The sequence below is a fragment of the Periplaneta americana genome, chromosome 13, assembly GCF_040183065.1.
Source record: "Periplaneta americana isolate PAMFEO1 chromosome 13, P.americana_PAMFEO1_priV1, whole genome shotgun sequence".
Lineage (NCBI taxonomy): Eukaryota > Metazoa > Arthropoda > Insecta > Blattodea > Blattidae > Periplaneta > Periplaneta americana.
Genome location: NC_091129.1, coordinates 155,564,805 through 155,587,406, shown reverse-complemented (window position 1 = coordinate 155,587,406; position 22,602 = coordinate 155,564,805). Strand labels below are relative to the sequence as shown.

General features: G+C 35.1%; 2 protein-coding genes across 2 annotated transcripts in view; both read left to right on the top strand.

The window, feature by feature from the left end:
* LOC138711659 (collagen alpha chain CG42342) overlaps positions 1–9,769 on the top strand; it is a 135,204-nt gene extending 125,435 nt beyond the window's left edge. The window contains exons 25-28 of the mRNA XM_069842790.1: positions 1,073–1,099; positions 2,332–2,367; positions 2,470–2,604; positions 9,183–9,769. Of these exons, the coding sequence (XP_069698891.1) occupies positions 1,073–1,099; positions 2,332–2,367; positions 2,470–2,604; positions 9,183–9,224 (240 nt within the window). The 3' untranslated portion in view covers positions 9,225–9,769. The remainder of the gene's footprint in view (positions 1–1,072; positions 1,100–2,331; positions 2,368–2,469; positions 2,605–9,182) is intronic.
* A 5,371-nt stretch (positions 9,770–15,140) lies between these two features.
* Positions 15,141–20,194, top strand: Mpc1 (mitochondrial pyruvate carrier). The gene is made up of 3 exons (XM_069844518.1): positions 15,141–15,350; positions 16,061–16,161; positions 18,359–20,194. The coding sequence occupies exons 1-3, from the start codon at positions 15,283–15,285 to the stop codon at positions 18,544–18,546; spliced, it is 357 nt and encodes a 118-aa protein (XP_069700619.1). The 5' UTR covers positions 15,141–15,282; the 3' UTR covers positions 18,547–20,194.
* The last annotated feature ends 2,408 nt before the right edge of the window (positions 20,195–22,602 follow it).

The following is a 22,602-nucleotide window of genomic DNA, read 5'->3' as shown; positions in this document are numbered from 1 at the left end:
TAAGCCCATCACTGGTCCCTATCCTGAACAAGATTAATCTAGACCCTATAGTCTAAACGACTACCAATATTCTATTATCAACAAGAATATAATGAAATACTCGGTACAGCTATCTAACAGAATTTGCAGTTCATTATTCAGCAGTCTGAAAACATATTCATAAAAGAGTTCTTAGAAAAGTAATGATCATTCGTTAGTACTTCCCCTTGCACTGGAAGCAAGGTCGGAGGTTATGTTATAGATATTTTTTTTTTATTTCGAATAAATTTTATTCAGCTTCTTCCAACTGAAGGCTGCCTAGAAGACAAAGCTTACCGTAAAATTGTTGTTATAATGGAAAAAAAAATAAAATAAAACAAAAACAGTACATAAAAGTATACTACTGTTTCTGAATAACGACAGGGCTCCTTGCAAAATTTAGGGGCCATTTCTCACCCATGTCAAAGTTCATCTCTGCCATGTGTATGTTTTTAATTGTTACATCTTTTGGATCAAGCCCATTATATTTTTCATAAATGAAATTTTTTACGTCATCATCGATCCTCAGACCTGTGACCACATCACTGACCATGCTGTATCCTTTACCCATCTATTTTATTTTATAGGTCAAGTAAAACAATGTTGGTTTACACTTAACATAAAATTTACATAGCATATTTTGCTTAAAAGAGAAGTAATGAGATATCATTATCATAAAGATATGGATAAATGGAAAACACGCTATTTGTAATCAGAATTTAACAGAAGAAATAATTACATGTTTTAAATAACATTTTAATTAGTTCAAATTAGTACTAATGAATATTATTGTCACAATGTTGTTACATTTTTAATGTCTACTTACAATTTAATTCTTATTTTGTTGTGTTTTGTTTACAGTAACGAGGAATTAATTTACTTTCAACAATAATATTGACATAAAATAGTTAAATATGTATTACTTTGCTTTGATTGTAAATTAATTCCTAGAAACTGTACCTATTATTTTATTATTTTAAAATGAAGCTACAAATAGAGTATTTTATTTGTGTCTGTTTGAGCCAACATTAATGGCGCTTTCTGATTATTTTAGGGGACTGATGGAATTCCTGGTACAGAGGTACCCCAGCTTTCATACTCATTTACCAGTTCTTCCATGCTTAATCACTTCTTATCCAGTCTAACATTAAATGCTTGCTTATGGCTTCTTCTATTTTTTTGTTAAATGGACTAAAATATGTTCATAATGAAAGCATGAAATAAAATGTTATGTTTGCATGACAAGGAGTGTAAAATAATCTATCCTTTCCTTTCACTTCATTCAATATCTTGAAGGATTAGTGTACGTACAGAATATAAGTAATGTATATAAAATAAAATATAATTGATTACTGCTTGATACCTATGGAAGACATAACTGAATAGTCACTCACTGATTAGGCTATATATAAATGCATCTTAATTTTACATAAATTAAAATTCTGTGATGCAAACAGAACTTTGAAATGGCAGTCCTCTTTTAAGTGTTTAGTATTATGATATGGGCTATCTTTCTATGTGATGGAAATAACTGCTTAAATATTGTAACAATTTTATTCTTGCACACTTTTGTATTATTTTTATACTGCAGTATCATTTTTATTGACAGACGGGATGTCTATTTTTGCAAATAAAAACCGTTTTACTAAAATTAACATTGACTTTCCCAAAATTAAATTCAAAAGTAATTAATTGATTAACTAGCGGACTTACACGTGTTAATTATGTGAGTTTGTGCGGCTTACAGCTGTTTCGGTGATTCATCACACCATCCTCAGAGCCTACTAGATCTTGGCGTCATCTCGAACTTCTCTGCCTGTTATGTGGGTGTGTTTGATTGTTGAAAGGTGTTGAAAGGTGGAGTCAAATAGTCACATAACAGGCAGAGAAGTTCGAGATGACGCCGAGATCTAGTAGGCTGTGAGGATGGTGAAGAACCACCGAAACAGCTGTAAGCTACACAAACTCACATAATTAACATGAGTAAGTCCGCTAGTTAATCAATTACTTATATTCAAGTGTTAAAAGTAGTGTACGCAAGATTCAAAATGGATCAAAATAATATCAATATTTGCATGACAAACAATCGTAAATCAGTTTTCAATACGATTATGTGGAAGTGTAAATTAATATTGAACTATCTCAATATCCATTCTAGTTTGTTCTTATCTTTTCTCTTAAAATTCAGACTGTTAGACATGGTCAATGCATAAATCCAAAAGGGGACTGGCATTTAAAACTACGGAATGTTACGTGTATAACTGTTTGTCATATATTTCTCCTATTAAAGTATTCTTGTTTATTACCTTATAGGGTCCAAAGGGTGAAAAAGGAGCGAAAGGAGAAGCTGTAAGTTTTAATTTAAAAGATTTATACAGCAAACACAAAATTCTTCTTTCTACAAAATCATAAAAACAAGACTAGACTCATGTTTGTTGTATAATTGCTTAGGGGCCTATTGGCAGAAGAGGACGTAAGGGAGATAAAGGCGATAAAGGTGATCAGGGTGTGCCTGGTCTTGATGCACCATGTCCGTTGGGTCCTGACGGCTTACCTCTTCCAGGCTGTGGTTGGAGACCACCAAAGGTTAGACAAAACAATGCCGGTATAACCCTGTCTATCTTTTAGAAACCTCATCCCTAATTTTATTAAATTGAACCATCACAGTTGATAAAGTGTCGTAAAATAACTCAATAAAAAAAGAAAAACATTAGGTTTTTTTTCAAATTTATAGAACTGTTTAAAATCGATTAAAATTCGATTAGCTGGTCAATTAATCGATTATTGACATCCATTAACCAAAACTAATAAAAACTTTTAGTCAATCAACAGCTCTAATTTATAATATTATTTGTAGATATACAATAAGTGTTTAATTTTAATTAATTTCAATTTCATATACTGAAGATAAGTAAAACACGTTCCTAAATAATGGTTTCATGAATAGTTGTTAAAATTAAATTTATGCCACCTATGTCCGAAAATTTTGAAGAATAACTTTACCCTTATTACACTACCTTGAGGAACACCTGAGCTAATGCGATGAAGAGACGAAAAGTTCATCTTTATACTTAATTTGAAAGTAGTGGTCACTAAGATAAATAGATGATAAAAGCAATTTGATTTCATATAGAAGATCATCATGCCAAACTTTATCAAAAGCTTGTTTTATATCAAGAAAAGCAGCTGAGCAGTAGTGTCGTGATTCAAAGTCTTGTGAGATGATGAATAGACAATGGCTTGTTTCATTGTTGAGTGACATTTATGAAATTTTAAGCACATAATTATCCGAGCCCTATTTATCAGTCACAAAATGAAGCATTATCATAGTATTTTAAGGTTAATTAACAAATTACTTAAATGCACTAATTACCAGGGGCGTATATTGCGGATGTTCAAGGTGTGTGCTGGACACCCTGTAAATTCGGTAATCTCATTTTTTATTTTAAGTTGTTTTAGATAATGCAACAATCATTTTAATTTATCACAATTTAAATGCATGGCAATCTCATCGGAAGTTGACGTATATAGTCAAGACTAATTTTAATTCATTACCATTTAAATATTTTAAATGCCTGCTGGTTGAATGTGCACACCATCCCCAGAACGGCTTTCGTTTTACAACATACTCTCTGCCTGACGAAGTGGGATGAGTTCTGGTCTGGTTGTCCTGTCCGTACAAAAGAACATCCCCTGCTGAGAGTTACTGCTATAATGCTCTGCGCGTGGAAGGTGGCATGGTGGGGATACTCGCTTCTCTCAAGCTCGCAGGTCGTCCTGTATACAGGCAGCTCAACTTGTCAACTGTAGCATTACAAAATATTGTGTTTGACTGTTTGTGTGAGTGAATTTACTGTGTTTAGGCTTTACTAGGGTTCATAGTTGTGTGCCAGCGCAGGTGAACAATTTTAATTACTTATTTAATGATAATAGCACTTGGAAATGTACACTGTAAAAGATCTTTTGCAAAAGCCATTCTCTTCTCGCCCACTAGGAGAGAAATTACATATAGTGAATAAGGGTAGACCTACCCCGCCACTTCCGAATTTAGTGCAACAGTATAAAACAAAAAGCGAACAATACATTAGACATTTTTCTATTTCACAATATGAAATTGTAGAATAGTTAGCGGGTTGTGGAACTTCAAACAGGTTATTTTGCTGGCCATGGTTATTGTTTGATCATAAATAATGCAATTTTGAATAACGTTATTTGCAGGGCAGTCATTGAAACAAGGTGATTAATTTTTAAGAAGTTGCGGTGCGAATACTTTGAATAATATTTAAATATCATTTTCTTTCAATTTTGTCATTTTTCCTTTAGTTTGATAAGGGCATTTTAATGATCATTTTAAGTAGATTTTTAGGTCATCAACATCCGCCTCATAGTTATTATTTATAAATAATACTAAATTATATATTAAAAATGGCAGTTAATGTTGACCTGATATTACACTTAGGCCTATAATAATTGTGCGAGATAGACCAACTATATATTTTTAACAGAACACCCAAACTCCAGGTTCAGCATACGCCACTGCTAATTACTTACTTAATCATGAACTGCACATTAACCAAATGCTTGATTAACCGTACTAATTTTGTGCTTTGCTTTTCTTTTCCTTGTGCGTGTTCAGGAATACTCTCCTGCACTTACAACAATGTCAACCCCATCACAATACCTACCTGCAACCCTTGAACCCCCGGCAGAGGCCGACTATGACGAGGGGGAAGATGAATATGATGATTACACAGACCCGACTAATTACCAAGCAACCAGTTCTGCAGGGAAAAAATAAAACCTACCACAACTAACCAAACCCACTAACTGGCTCAAGTCATGCTTTTAGGTAAGTTCAGTGTTGTACTCACTGCCCCTGTTTGTCCATCCATCATACCAGCCTTGAATAATTTAATTGCAGCATATCTCAAACATGTACTGCTTTAGGTTACTTATGAGTCACGCTACTTAGAATTTAATTTCGTATAAAGAAATAGCACGAATTGTTATTTTATTTACAAGAGTGATTCTAAAAAAAAAAAAAGGTTGTGTTTATGATTATGAAAAAAAAAACTGTTTTTGGATAAAAGAATATGACTAGCATATGAAAATATTAATTCTAACATTTTATTTCATTCTTTATTTGGAAGAGTCCACACCTGTGGAGTAATGGTCAGCATGTCTGACTGCGAAATCAGGTGGCCCGGGTTCGAATCCCGGTCGGGGCAAGTTACCTGGTTGAGGATTTTTTCGGGGTTTTCCCTCAACCCAATACGAGCAAATGCTGGGTAACTTTCGGTGTTGGACCCCGGACTCATTTCACCGGCATTATCACCTTCATATCATTCAGACGCTAAATAACCTAGATGTTGATACAGCGTCGTAAAATAACCCAATAAAATAAAAAATTATTTGAAAGAAAAAAAAAAGAACATACTGATAATCAATTATGTGATACCAGTACCGGTAATACAGATATTCGATAGTATTTTCCTCTTCATATCTGTAACAAAATCTTGAAACTTCCTTTTTCTAACATGGTGAATTTCATTACAATGAATATAATATATGGTTTTGTTTCTTCTGACATTTGAAAACAGTTATTAAGAGATGAATAATTTCAAGGGAAAAATTGTTCCGGGATCAGGTATCGATCCCGGGATCTTTGGCTGAGCGCACCAACGCCCTACCGACTGAGCTACCCAAGAAATTCACCAGACATCATCTCAATTTTTCCCTTTTTATCCACATACCTCGAGTGGGCTGACAAGATGCCAGAAACCCACATCGAGTGCACACAACTCTGTGTGACTTGGAATCGTGGTTTTTTATTAAACGTACCTACAGTAACAAGTAAAGAGATAGGTTTGGAAGTAAATCCCGAAAAGACAAAGTATATGATTATGTCTCGTGACCAGAATATTGTACGAAATGGAAATATAAAAACTGGAGATTTATGTTTTGAAGAGGTGGAGAAGTTCAGATATCTGGGAGCAACAGTAACAAATATAAATGATACTCGGGAGGAAATTATACACAGATTAAATATGGGAAATGCCTGTTATTATTTGGGTGAGAAACTTTTATCATCCAGTCTGCTGTCAAAAAATCTGAAAGTTAGAATTTATAAAACAGTTATATTACCGGTTGTTCTGTATGGTTGTGAAACTTGGACTTTCACTTTGAGAGAGGAACATAGGTTAAGGGTGTTTGAGAATAAGGTGCTTAGGAAAATATTTGGGGCTAAGAGGGATGAAGTTACAGGAGAATGGAGAAAGTTACACAACACAGAACTGCACGCATTGTATTCTTCACCTGACATAATTAGGAACATTAAATCCAGACGTTTGAGATGGGCAGGGCATGTAGCACGTATGGGCGAATCCAGAAATGCATATAGAGTGTTAGTTGGGAAGCCGGAGGGAAAAAGACCTTTAGGGAGGCCGAGACGTAGATGGGAAGACAATATTAAAATGGATTTAAGGGAGGTGTTATATGATGATAGAGAATGGATTAATTTTGCTCAGGATAGGGACCAACGGCGGGCTTATGTGAGGGCGGCAATGAACCTCCGGGTTCCTTAAAAGCCCGTAAGTAAGTAAGTACAGTAACATATATTATCCAAATCTATCTTTCAGGTAAAGGGAAAAATTGAGACAGTGTCGGGTGATGTTCCTGGGTAACTCAGTAGGTCATTGATGATACAAAGGACGAGAGTTTAGCCGGCACTGTGAATTGGGTCTCGGCATAGCTCAGATGGAAAGAGTGCTCAGCTCACAAAGCTGAGAGGCCACATATGTGAATATATCTATTCGTTTAATTATGCTTAGTAGTATTAAAATGCAAAGGTTTAAAATATTCTAATTTAGATGGTCTCGAAGCAGCCCTCAGTGCCCTTAAGAGGCCGGCCTGGGTGGCGCAAGCGCTAGAGGCATGGACTGTCTCTACCGCTTCCTCCGAAGGGCTGTGGGTTCGAGTCCCGCCTCGGGCATGGGTGTTGTGTTTGTATTAGTTTAAGTAAAAGGAAACAAATGAAAGAAAACAGGAAAACAAAGATAACTTCAGTAAACGGCCTCTGGGCGATCAAAAAAAAAAAAGTACTGGTCATGAAAGAAGGGTAGCATATGCTTAGGCTATACCCAATCAAGGAAAAGTTCATGTAGAAACGATTCTTAATGCACTGAGAACAGTTGCAACTGATCAGCCGAAAATTACGCCTTTGCATTTATTAGACTAGGGCATGAGTTAAGTCCACACCTGTGGAGTAACGGTCAGCGTGTCTGGCCGCGAAACCAGGTGGCCCGGGTTCGAATCCCGGTCGGGGCAAGTTACCTGGTTGAGGATTTTTTCGGGGTTTTCCCTCAACCCAATACGAGCAAATGCTGGGTAACTTTCGGTGCTGGACCCCGGACTCATTTCACCGGCATTATCACCTTCATATCATTCAGACGCTAAATAACCTAGATGTTGATACAGCGTCGTAAAATAACCCAATAAAAAGCCATGAGTTAACTGTAGTACATTCAAGAATGTCAAACTAGTAAAGCATTTTTGAGCAAGTAATCAGTAAAAGGTTTTAAGAAATGATATACTTCGAGGTTATTTTCCAGAAAATTTGGCATTGGCATTTGAAGGGTCAATGGAAAGAACACGCTAAGTCACGTTATGTTGATTTTTGTTTTTTGGTTCCATCTGCTAGCTCATAACTATCTTTCTAGTAACTCAGAATGGCAAAAAGCCTGCATTGTAACATGATAAATTAAACTAAATGAGATGTAAATTCATAACGTCTTATGAGTATATTAAAATTAAGACAGAAATATTCTTACACCACATAGAACAGACATACATACTAAACAAAGACAACAACAAACACGCAGACAGCATCATATATTGGCACAGATACGTAGATGACATACTAATACTACGGTATACAAAGGAACATCCATAAATTTTTCTAGACATCACAATAACAAAAGTAGACAACAAACACACATTCAAAGTATACAGAAAAGCAACAACAACAATATACATACACAACACACCCAACCACCCCACACAACACAAACAAGCTGCATTCCGAACAATGGTACACAGACTACTCAACATACCAATGAACCAACAGGATTACAACGAAGAACTAAACACAATCAAATACATAGCACAAGAAAACGGATACAACCCTAACACAATAGACAACATAATACGTAAGACAAAACATAATCACAAAAAACATAAGAATACAACACAAACACAAGAACACAAAAAATACATCACACTAACATACGAAAACAAAAACACACAAAATTGCAATCTCATTCAAGAAATTAAATTACAACATCGCATACAGAACAAATAACACTCTACGAACACATCTCAACAAACAAACAACACAAACAAACAAATACAACCACACAGGCGTATACAAACTCAAATGTAACACCTGCAACAACTTCTACATACTGTAGGACAGACAGGCAGATCATTTCAAACATGTCACAAAGAACACATCACAGCCATAACAAAATTACAAAACACTTCCAGATATGCAGAACACATCACAAATGCTAACCGCACCCACAGAGACATCAACACAGGTATGGAAATACTACACATCCAACCAAAAAGCCAGAAACTAAACACACTAGAACAATATGAAATATACAGACACACAAAAACACATCCAACGAAATTCTCAACACACAACTCAACTTCAAAACACACACACTCTTTGACTCTACACTATACCACAGGAACACACCCTCACAGGAAACAGAATAAGTGGCGCCAAGACCAACAATGACCAGTTCTGAATATGAAGCATGTAAACGAGCTACGTTGAAATTTAACACAGGAAAGTCTTACCATACATATTCCGATCTAAAATTAAGAAATGCTCCCCTGAAAAATTTAAGAAAAGTGACGTAGCATTTTCTTTCCTTGGATTCTTCATTTGTATTAGGAAATAATATTCTTTGTACTGTTTGGAAATAAGCTTTCTGAAAAGAAAATGTTGGGAAAACTTGTCATTGATGAAAAGAACTGGGAAAAGTGTCTGGGAATGTGGGATTCTATAAGGGGAATAGTGTAGCTACCAACTGTCTTACAAAGGCCTGATTTTATGTTTCAAGTAATAATTGTATGCCTATCTTTTTGCATTTCAGTCTCTAATTAAAGAAGAGTGGCTACATGGGAACCAGAAGTGACCTCCTTGATGTGTAGAAATAGTCCATAACTGAAACTGTGTTAAAATAAAATGTGTACATACTGTACTTATGACAACTCAGTGTATAGAAACAGGAATTTCATGAACCTACATTTTTTTTTCTTTTTTGTAAATTTGGAAGTGGTCAAGTATAAGTCTTACACTTCTTGACTCCCGAAAACTGGAAGAAATGTCGGAACATAAGACTACGTGAAGCCTGGTGGGTAGCAGCGTGTGGTAACGTCAAGAAGACAGTCGAACATGGGATCTGAAGGCGATGACATTTATGTAACTTATAAACAGAAAAAAAGGGAGAAGTAACTTCATCCCTTAAGAATGAATGCTCATGAAAAGTAAAGCTATAATTGTGTGTACAGTGAATATATAGTGGCACTGAAGTATTGCATTAGATTTGACAAGTGTGTATGTATAACGAATGTGTACTACATGGTGAAAATAGTAAGTGTAACTTAATGAATGGTAAACAAACTGTATATGTATGTGTTCAAGTGAGATTAACAGCGAATAAATCAACATTATTTGTAAGTTCTGCAAGTACTATTTACAGTGGCGGTTCCTCGGGGGAGGGAAGGGAGGAACGTCCTCCTCACATTTTTCTTCTTTTGAAAATATATGCCAAATAAAGTACGTCTCTTGAAATTCGAGGAAGATTCGATAATTTTTAAGTTCACAGCTATAAGAAAACCTCGGTTGATCGAGTTTTAAACGACACGCGCTCATGTGCTGTAGGAAACTGTGAGAAAGATGCGACATTTTTTTTTTGGAGGAAAGCCAATCCATTCCTCCTTTACTGCAGTTAACACACATAGACAACAGCGCGCTAGCGGCCAGAGAAAAAAGCAGAGTTTTAAAGCAAGTAAATGAACGGTTAGGGAGGAGATCCTCCTCTGAATCAACGCATGGGCGGGTAATAGAAACCGACTGGTCGTGCAGCAAGCTCGCTACGCTGCCATCTAACGACGGTGTATTCAACCAGACTATAACACATCTAGGTGAGACACAATAGAAACAGTTTTAACGCAACGCTATGAAAGACACCATATAAACTTTTTTTTTTAACTATAAATCAAAAATATTATTCATTGCACTTTATATAGTCTACTATTCATGAAACTTTCAAGGATATTTGAAAGTTAAAGTCGGGTTTATATAAAACAAAGTGGAAAAATTGGATCGGTGTCGGGTAGAGTTCCCGGGTAGCTCAGTGGGGGAGTGTTGGTACGTTTAACCAAAGATCCCGGGTTCGATACCTGGCCCCGGAACAATTTTTCCCTCGAAATTATTCAAATTAACTTTACAGGGAGTTATTCTTGAAAGCTTAATTTGCATAATACACGTCACTGTACGTAACAGAAAACCACAATTTAAAGTCACACAGAGTTAGTGTGCACTCAAATGTTGGTTGCTTGACTGTTGTCAGCCCACTTTGAGGTCTGTGGATATAGAGGGAAAAATTGGATCGGTGTCGGGTAGAGTTCTCGGGTAGCTCAGTGGGAGAGCGTTGGTACGTTTAACCAAAGGTCCCGGGTTCGATACCCGGCCCCGGAACAATTTTTCCCTCGAAATTATTCAAATTAACTTTACAGAGAGTTATTCTTGAAAGCTTAATTTGCATAAAGTGGAAGTAGTTTTACGTTAGTATCGCAGATCTTTTGGCCCCTGAAATTCACTTCCATTCATTGTGTACTAGACAGGGCAACAGCCAAGTTGTGAGTTTTGTACAAATATATTTGAAATTGAAAGTAGGTACTCCAAACTGCATTATTTTTAACATAAAAAATTAATCGGCCACCGGCAGCTTTGAACAATAATGGTAGTTATAACTTTACAAGAACTGACATTCTTCAAAAGGATGAGATATTGAACTTGTAAAATGTACATGTGGCAACACAGACCACGTGGGTGGGTGCAGTGTTCTCGCTTTCCTCAGATTATTTCCCATTCCCATTTCCGTAAAACGGTTCGATTACGTGTTAGTAGCTATAATCTCTTCCAACACGTGTGATGCTGTAGTGTACTCGAAAAATGCTGCGAGGTTGTGAATTTCCTTGTAATTGTTAATTTGTGCAATTATTCAACAATGAATGGAAGTAAAAACATAATATATTTTGAAAAATTTAGGAAACTCAGTTTACAAGAACAGATTATTGCTATACAGAAGGGAAGGCCAACCCCAACACTACCTGGTCTTACATGTATGCATGTAGGCCAATTTGTAGCATGTTTCATTCAAGAAGGTGTCATTTCGTGCTGTTAACTTCTTTCCTCCTCTTAAGAAATACGCAGGAGCCGCCACTGACTATTTAGTTATGTTAAGTGTCCAAAAGAAATGCATCAGCAGTTTCTTTTCTGTTGTTCAGTGTGATTCAACATAAAATTGCCGATTAAATTATTCCAATGGAATATCATTAACTATATTTGCACTGAAATCTTCTAACGAAATGACGCAGCTGAGCTATTCAATTCATTTACTATTTACAGGCAGTGAAACGTGTGTGTTTTGTTGCTGTTTCCTTAGAAACAGTTAGAATATGAGTTAAAATCAGTGGCAGCTCATTACATAAGATGTTATTGACTTCTCCTGAGCTTTAAGGGTAGGCAGAGGTGAATATTTCAAAATCCACCAAATTTATCCGATTTGTTTGAAATTGATCATGGACACTAAGTATGTTATTAGTAATGGGCGTACGAAGTTTCAACTTTCTAAGTACAATAGTTCTGTAAATATTAATAATTTTATATAACTTTATATTGTTTGATATAAAATGCTCCATGCACCATATTGTAAGAAATTTTCAATCTTTCTTTTTATTTATATGTTTAGAGAAGGTATATAAATAATGATAAGTATTAGTTTATTATGGGAATAATATAGTAATACAGTTATCTTGGTTTTAATTTCATACTTTTAAGGGCACAAAATCAAAAACTAACATCGGAATATGAAAATAAAGATAATAAAAATGGAAAAAACCAAATTTTCATTTTTTCTTCAGTTTTGTTCGAAAATTTCACCTCTGCCTCCCCTTAAAACACAGTAAAATATATTTAATTCTAACCTTCTTATATGAAGTACAAGGAGTGGTGGCGTCAGGATTTTGAATGTAGCCTACTCACAAGGTAAGGTCAAGATTTTTAAATTTTATAAAATCTTTTTCGCATGATGTCTTCGGATTCTTATGTTCCTATACATTCTGTAAAATACGAAAACTTCCCATTTTTTCATTATTGTCCCATTGTACCGAAAGAAATCTTCAAGACGTGTTTTGTTCCATATTTAAATATTAGTGACTGTAAAAACAAAACAGGTACCGGTAATATAAACACAAAAAACATAAGAATACAACACAAACAATACATCACACTAACATACGAAAATAGAAAAACATACAAGATTGCAACCTCATTCAAGAAATTAAATTACAACATCGCATACAGAACAAATAATACTCTACAAAAACATCTCAACACACAAACAAACAAATACAACCACACAGGCATATACAAACTCAAATGTAATACCTGCAACAACTTCTACGTAGGACAGACAGGCAGATCATTTCAAACACGTTACAAAGAACACATCACAGCCATAACAAAATTACAGAACACTTCCACATATGCAGAACATATCACAAATGCTAACCACACATACAGAGACATCAACACAGACATGGAAATTCTACACATCCAACCAAAACCCCAGAAAATAAACTCACTAGAACAATACGAAATATACAGACACACAAAAACACATCAAAATTAAATTCTCAACATACAACTCAATTTCAGAACACACACACTCTTTGACTCCACATTACATTACACAAACACAACCCCACAGGAAACAAAACAAAAGATGCCAAGACCAGCAACAACCAGTTCTGAAGATGGCCAATAGCGGGCCAAACATGTTAATGAGGTAATAAAATTTAACATGTGAAAGACACAATACGTTTTCTGAAATAAACTACTGTTTTAATATAAATATCAGTCTCCTATTGGTGATATTTAGGCCGTGTCTCAAAGCTACATTTTCAGCTGAAGTGAACTAGATTGTTGACTAAATAGCCGGATGTGACGTCTGAAGTCATGATCCAAAGCTACATAGTCCATAGCAATCAAGTCCGTAGTAGCTAGTCAACGAAAATGCTTGCTTGATTGTTGACTTGTTCACTAAACAAACATGGATACCTCATCAGCAAATGGGGTTATGAAATCTGAAAATGCTTTGGAAGTAAAATAATGTAAATATAATTTAGAATAACACGTTAACTTTGAACACTGATATTGTTAGTACCTTCTGTACAATGTTTTAATCATTACTGTAATATATTAAGCCCTTATCTTTTCCATATAACTCGTAATGAAACTGCATTAGGACACTGCCTTCTTAATTTAGTGCTGCACCGTAATGTCATGGTTTTTAGAAAAATAATCTATGAAGAAGGCCATGTTTCAAGCATACATGTCCAAAGCTCTCTAGTGTGTATTTCACATGTCATCTAGTTGCTAGTCACTAGTGTGTAGTATGGACTTGAGCTTTGAGACACGGCCTTAAATTCGCTACATTGGCAACATGGGAAGTGACACTTAATGCAAACAATGTTCTTAAAACAATTCAAACTATGAAGCAAACTGATACCAGATCAAACTTTGTTGAACCCCACTTGTTTGATGAAATCATAATTGTGAAAGATGTTCTGAATTTCAAAGAAGATAGTGAATTGAGGGGGAAAGGAGCTTGCCCATTTTTATCTCCTGGTCTAGTTGCCTCATAAGTGACGCCATGTTGATATCACTTGTGAGGTTCAGACCTGTCTTCGGAGATTGACTAAACAACAACATAGTGAATTGAAGGAAATTCTAAAATCAAAACATTTAGATGAAGTCTGAGCGGATCTGTCCAAACGTTTTGATGTAAAGCGTCAAAATTAAAAAAAAATGATAGAGTCATTACGCATAGCTGTGCTATAAATGTAGATGTTGAAAGATTGTTCTTCCACATGAACTCATTGAAGACTGATAAGAAAAAAAAAAGTTGTATATGAAGACATTAAAATCAATGCTTATTGTGAAATTATTTTTCATTCATTGAGAATTGTATTGCATTCCGTGACTTAATACTTCAGAACAAACAATTATTTTTAAAAATTTATTCTTCAGAAAAGTATTGTACGTGTGGCTGATTCATAACAGTGTCTGATCAAAGACCAGGAAATCCCAATTAGCCTTTGCCCCTTCAAAGTACAGTTCTCACATAATATTTTTTTAGTAGTGCTACTCAAGTAAGCTTAATTGTTATTTTTTCTTAATTTTAAACTCCGAAGGGGTCAATTTTTCCCATGTCTCTCCAAAATGACGCTGGTAACGAAAACAGCTCTGAAATATTATTCATATCAAGCGCGCTGGCAATAAAATCCCACTGCGCATGCTTCGGCAGTACAGGCAACATAACCCGAATTTAAGTTGCAAACAGTAGATGGTAGAATATTGTCGTTTACAGTTAAAGTAGGGTACGTACGTAATTGAATTCGCAGAAAACACACCAAAAGAAAGCTATTTTAATAGGCTAAGTTGCAGTTATTGAATATCTAGCTTCATCTCGTAAAATGTAACATTATTTATGTTTCGTGTTGGCATAATTGGGTTTCAGGTATCTGGTAATCAGTGTTGCCAATTTAACAAAAGCGACTTTGTGGCTAAATCTGGCGGCCTTTAATTATTTTTCGGCGACAATTTCTTTTAATTAAATAAGAAATTGCTGACTTTTCAGCATTCTCTTGCGACAAAAATGAAACTTTCTGCATTAATAGTGACGAATCTAGCGAGTTTTGAACTACCGCTTGGCGACTTTCCGTACACTTCAGTTGACAACACTGCTGGCAATGTACAGAACGTCTGAACACTCTGAACTGGAAGCGAACGACCACTCGAAGTCATAACCTCTCAAGAGAGATACACGCAGGCAAAATAAAAGATTTAAAGAGACTTGTTTCTTCTATTGTGTTAGATTAGCAACATTATAACATATCGAAATGGCTGCTCTTGGAAGGAAATTGGTAGAACAACTAAAAAGCAAGGAATTTCGAGAATATTTGATGAGGTAAGTATTTTATTAGTCATAGGCCTATCATGTAGGTCACTTAGATCAAGGTTAACTGAAAAAAATTGTAACTTTTCCTGTAAACGTAGTCATTTGTTTTCACTTTATATCTGATTGAGACGATATTGACGTAAAGGACATACCTAGTTATTTTAAAACTCATGCACCTTATTAAATATCAGTCCTATCAACATTTTGCATGGTATAAAACTTGTAAATATTTTTTAAAGAAAGTTTTGTTATGTAATATTTTCCCAAATAATTAATAATAAGCGAAATTTAGATTTATTTACTTTAGGTCCCCTTATAAATTAAGTATTTTGGGATAAATTTCAGAACACGGATTCCTTCCTTTCCCTTTTACTTCAAAATTCGAACCTTGTGCACACAAAATAAATTATTGACACTGAAAAGTGCCTTGTCGTAAGCATGATGATGCGCATTTGACAAACCCAGACAAATCTGCTCTTTTTAGTATTTTAAGATATAATTGTCAGTGAGGAATCCGAAATTTTCCCGGAACTGGCCACCCTGCCCCATTATCTCCTGGCTTAGTTGCCTCACGAGTGATGCCTTATTGTTGTCACTTATGGGGTTCGAACCTGTCTTCGAACAGTTGACTAAACAACACACACACGCACGCACACACATTCAGATTTGTAAAGAATAGGCCTAGTATTAAAATTTATGTTTTGTCATTTCTATTTCAGCACTCACTTTTGGGGTCCTGTTGCAAATTGGGGAATTCCTATAGCAGCAATATCAGACACTCAAAAAAGTCCTCAGTTTATTAGTGGCAAAATGACCTGCGGTATGTACCACATTTTTTTTTAAACCGCTAAAATAAGCTATAACTTCGTTCAAATAACAATGTAACGATTTTAATTAAAATTACAATGGTAAGCTAATTTACACTAATATATTGTTATCCTTCGGAATGCTGTAATGTTGAAATGTCCCCTCAAGTTGTATACGCTTGTCGTCACAGCAGAAGCAAATATAAAAAAAATTAGCTATCCATTGTAAGTGTAAGAGTGAGAAAATAGCTGTGAATCTGTACTCTTGACACATCACAGGCAAGGTAGTTCATGCACTCAATGTATTGTGCCAGCTGAGTGAATATACTCAAGGCTGAGGGCTAACCACTTTTTTCGTTACACCCTGTAGAATATAGAAAAATGATTGTGTTACTGTGATAATGGTTACCCAATGTGTGTCTTGAGAAGGTATGTGTCATTTAATGACACTGTTTGTTTTAAAGCTCGTCTCCACTATTAAACATTTAACAACAACATGTTAAATGTTAAATTGTTTACTATTAACATCCCAACATGTTGATTGAACATATTAATGCTAATTTCATTTAACACTTTATCCACACTGTTAAACATGTTAAACTTGACTTTCTCTGCGTAGTCCACCATAAACAGTCTATGAGATTTTAATGTAGATAGTGTCTTATTTCCAAACCTTGGACAATAGACTCAGATGATGATTTGGCTTTTGTAATTGCTTTTGTTGCTTGTTACAACGAAGAAAATGAGAATGTGGGTGCGGCGATATCTTAGTAAAAGACACTATGCAGAAGACATTCTAAACGAGCTTAAAGTTGAAGATCGATTTGGATTCAAAAACTTGCTGAGAATGTCAGAACACGATTTTAATATAGTGCTGCAAAAATACTTCCTCTTACCAGTACATCAAAGAAAGGCACAATTTAAGAGCAGCCATTTCATCTCAATTACAAAAATTACAGCACGATTAACTGACTATCATAGGACCTACGACATGATAGATGTTAAAGGAGTGGATAATATCGTATAATCCGAAGTTTTACGAACGTTAACATACATCACCAAATAGGACCATTACTGACGTCAACATAGCATTAACGTTTAGCTTACGACGAGAGTGTAAAAACTCTCTATTGTATTCTCGAGAACAATTAGATAATAATTCCAGTTCCCTAAAACAGTCGGCCTTCTTAGTTTTGTTTCTGTATTCTTTTGCAGACACATCCCACGAACAAGGCCTTTCCATCAGTGCATTAATTTTATTCTAACGTATTTTCTTTTATCCACTCCATTATTTCGAACAACTTACAGCCAACACAAAGAACCAATGATATGATATGATATATTTATTTGTCAGTCAACTTTACAATTCACAGTTATGGTGGACCTTCACATTTCTGTTTTTCGATCCACCAACCCTTTAATACATACAACTCTTTTCTATTAATGTATTCTTTGCCGAGTATTTCTTCATTACTTTCTAATGTTCTGTTATAACTGAATTGCTCTATGTCCTTCCCCCTCTATCCTCTTCTATTCTCTCCCTCCTACCTAGACTGTCTCCCTTCCATTTCTCGCTCACCTATTAAATATTGCATATTCCTTCCTTAATAATTTGCATTTTTTATTTATTTTCTTCTCTACCCTCACATCCTACCTACTCTTAATCATTATTTTCCAGCTATTTTCTCCTACATTACTTGCTAACTTTTCCGTTTACTCTATTTTACAACACTTACATCACTTTTTTTTTTCTATTCTCTGTTTATTTATGTATTGATCCCATTCTCTTCGCTTCACTCCACTCCTAAATTTCCTATTTTATTATCTCTTTCCATAAATTTATTTCTATAACAAAAGAACCAATGATAGTATAAACTGTGATATAAAAATGATCAATATACGCGCCACAAAATCGGAAGTTAGTTGTTGCTATGGAAACTGTACGAACTTTGCTGAACTGTACGAAGACTACACGACCAAATGAATTGACTCAATACATTTTCCATTACTGCTGGAAAACAGGCCAACGTGTTAAAAATGTTAACTTCAATATACTCAGTCAACATGTTAAGTCAATTGAGATCTTGAAATTCCATATACATGTTAAATTCAACATGTTATATTTAACATTTCATTGTTAAATGTTTAATAGTGGAGACGAACCTTTACTGTAATGTGTGTCTTGTTAAAATAGATTAATTTACTTTACAGCTCTTTGCCTGTATTCGCTCATGTTCATGAGATTTGCAATAAGAGTCCAGCCTCGAAATATGTTGCTGTTTGCCTGCCACTTCACAAATGAATGTGCTCAACTGATTCAACTTGGACGCTTTGTTAACTATCATTATGTTGGAGGAAAGGAAACAGAAGAGAAGAAAGTGCAACACAGTCAACATTAGTTGTTTTATTAATGTATAGTAACGTATCAATAGATAATGTAATGCTTGCCTAAGAACTGAAATTCAAATAACTGCATTTTTTTTGTTAAAAAATGTAGTTATTTTGTAATTTAATACAGTACCTGAATTGTAACATATTTTCAGATCTTGAGGATGATTTTGAATGTGTAGCAAGTGTTTACAACAGGAAAAAAATGGTAGAGTTTTTAATTATATGTTAAATTGTGTAACAGGACATAATAATCATATATATACATTGTGTCTTTGCCATATGTTCGCGATGATTGATGGCGATATGCCCGGTGGGAGGCCATATTTCTGCCGCTAGACGACATGTATGCTGGCTCAGATAGTGAAGACCATTCCCATTTGTAATTAAAAGTTTTTAAATTGTAACTGCCTCCCATTGGAGGTAGCCCATGACGACTCAGTATATTCTCCTACATGAATTTTAAAATTTTAAATGTTTACATAAATTTGTTGACAGAAAATTAAAATAAACATATATGAATTATAAAGTGAAGAAAGAGAAATTAAACAGAGTGAATATGATGACTCAGAATTTGGCAAGAGCGTTTCAAAACTGAAGTTATGATGTCAGTATTAAGTGTCTGTGGTAGTTCAAAAGTCTTCCTGAAGCTTTCAAAGAACTTGGAAATCACACCACGAGCTCCAATAAGAAGACCAATCACCTCAATGTTTTCAAGCTGGTATTTTGCTTTGAAGTAATCAACTGTTGGCAGATGAATGTTGATCTTTTCTTGATTGACTTCCTCCGGGTGGCTACTCCCCGTTTCAATGCTTATGGTAGGACCAATTATATAACCTTTCTTGGTAGTCTGGGAATACGCTATGATGTCAATACATCTAGAGGAGCCATTAGTAGCAAGGCTTTTTTTTTCAACATGATGGTGTCTGGCATTTTGGAGGAGTAAACCTCTGTTACACTGACTTTGGACGTGGGCAAGGGTTTCAGTCTCCGGGCATCCATGTCTGCACCGGGATCCGTCCAAAGAGCGACCAGGTACTCCTCTAACTGCTGCCAAATTGGCGTGTATTTTAAGGCAGGTTACCCATTCAGATGTAGATAGTCCAGACTTGTTAAAAATCCAGGCATTGGCTTTAGGTACTTGGCTGTACAGTTCTACACCTCTGCCTATTCCAGGCATTACTTTCCAAGATTCGAATTCTGTATTTCTTAATTCCTCTCTTAATTTCTTAGTCACAGATTTACGAAGTTCAACTGGACAAGGGAGACTTAGATTATGTTGACAGGAAGAATTAAGTTCAGACATCAAAGGTCGCATACTATTTACATAAGGATTTTCATTTAATATTAAAGTGATGCAGTTGTTGCAGTGTTGCAAGAACGCTTCCCATGATGCAACATTACGACGACGTCTATAAATAAAACAGTTTATCTGTAACTTGGCTTCTGGCAGTATTCATTTAACTGAGATGGAGCACAGATCGTTTTGTCATTGTAAACAGGTATTCATTAAGGGAAAGTATTTACATAGACAACACGTACATAAAGAATAGAAAATCTCGTGCTTCAACGAGGCGAAAATTCAGGTGTTAATTCCCTGACAATCCAGTACCCTCCATAAAAAAAAACAATATTAATGTTTTATATATATATATATTATATATATATATATATATATATATATATATATATATATATATTTTAATGTACCGAAGTACATATGAAGTTTCCATGCAGATATTCTGCGTCATCGTACGATGAAAGAGTAGTGGAACAGAGAAAAATTCTCTCCGGCACCGGGATTTGAACCCGGGTTTTCAGCTGTACGTGCTGATGTTTTATCCACCAAGCCACACCGGATTCCCATCCCGGTGTCGAATCGAATCGTCTCAGTTTAAGTTCCACCTCTTGGGTTCCCTCTAGTGGCCTGCCTTCTGCACTACCGGGTTCAAATCCCGGTGCCGGAGAGAATTTTTCTCCGTTCCACTATTCTTTTATCGTATAATATTAAGTTTATTAATAGATTCAATGAACTTTAGGAGATTTAAAAATAAATGATATAATGATTCAACAAGTTCCAAGTTTCAAATATCTTGGATCAACTGTTAATAACAACAACACCATTGAGGAAGAAATAAGAGAAAGAATTGTAATGGGAAACAAAGCATACTATGCCAACCTGCAGTTATTTCGAAGTAAATTGATATCTAAACAGTCCAAATTTAAGCCATACTGTACTACAGTAAGACCTGTAGTAACTTATGCCAGCGAAACATGGGTCCTTAAAAACTCCATAAAACACAGACTACTAATTTTTGAAAGAGCAATACTAAGGAAAATTTTTGGTCCAACTAAAATGAATGATGGTACATGGAGAATTAAATATAACAATGAACTGAATGAGCTGGTAAAGAATAGGAACATATGAAATCGCTAAGATTAGGATGGTTTGGTCATATAAATAGAATGGAGAATAATAGACTGGTCAAACAAATCTACAAATGGAAACCAATAGTTAACAGAAAGCAGGGTAGACCAAAAAATAGATGGGAGGATGATGTCCTGAATGATTTGAAATTGATCAAGGTGGAAAACTGAACAAAGTTAGTTGGAAGCCGTAAGGAATGGAAGAAAGTTGTTGAGAAAGCCAAAACTTTCATCTGAGAGTTGTAGAGCCTGATGAAGAAGAAGAAGAAGAAGAATAGATTCAATGAAACAGATTCTATAACTGACAGAAAAAGACGACAAAAGCGCCGTATTCTTGCAGAGGAAAAACTGGATGAAATTGGTGTGGCATTAGAGCGCAGCCCACACAAGTCTCTGAGACGTTTAGCACAGCAGACAGAGATTTCTAAAGCATCTGCAGGAGTGGCAACAAAATTATTGAAACTAAAAGCATACAGAATTCCATCATGTCATGAATTACAGCCCCAAGATTACAATCGCAGGCTTAATTTTTGTAATTGGGTGTTAGAAAAAGTAAATAATGAAAAACTTGATCCCTGATCGATTTCTTTTTTCTGATGAGGTTTGGTTTCATCTGCATGGCATGCGGCATCACAGAATGACATATATTGGTTATCCATTGTAAGTTTTAATGAGTTGAGTTGTGTGAGCGCACTTGCCATCTCAGCGGCCTGCCACTGGGCATGCGACCGATCAATCATCACGGACATATGGGAAAGACATTGTATATGTATATATATGTATGCATACAGGGTTTGGCAGGTTCCAACCTAGCAGTAAGCTACTTGTTTGTACTTGTGAATTATCAGAAGTTGTTTTTGTCACACTAAAGGGTCAATGAAATAATTTTTTTATATTGGAATATTTTCTTTAGTTTGGTTTACAATTTGCTTACTTTAATTAATCATAGTTAACAATCATAACAATCATAATGTAAGTAGTATGATTATAATGCACAAAATTTTTTGATGACTGTCAATCTTGCACAGACTGTCTTGTAGAAATATTTGCTCAATATAATTTTCAAATATTGATAAATATATTTCAACTTTATAGTTGAAAATAGTCAAAATAATGTGAAAACTCAAGTAGTGGTCTTTACAACCTTTTTACTTGAGCTTTTTACTGTTGAAATAGAAGCAAACAGTTACTGAAACAGTGTATCCATTCTGACTTGCACGGTTTGAAAGAATGCACACTGTTTTAAGATCGCAAAGGAAAAGATAGGTAGATCACAATGCATTTCATAATTAATATATCCAGCAAATCGTTTACAAACTAATACTGATTATATCGTGTACTGTATGCTTTTTGAGATTCAATTTAATACACAAATTGGTGTAATGTAGTTTTATAGCATTTTTGGTACAGAGTGATTTATATAGAACTGACACATTTCTTTCTTTAATTATTCCGTTGGAAATTCATTCAATGACCCAATTTTAGCACCAAATTAAGCAGAATGTTCTGGAGTTTCGATTCCTTGTCACTAGATGCGCAGATGTTTATGTTTTATTCCTATTGTTGGCAGCCTAAAGCCATATAGGGTTACAGTTGTTCATCAGCTACAGGAACCAGATAAGGATAAAAGATTGAATTAT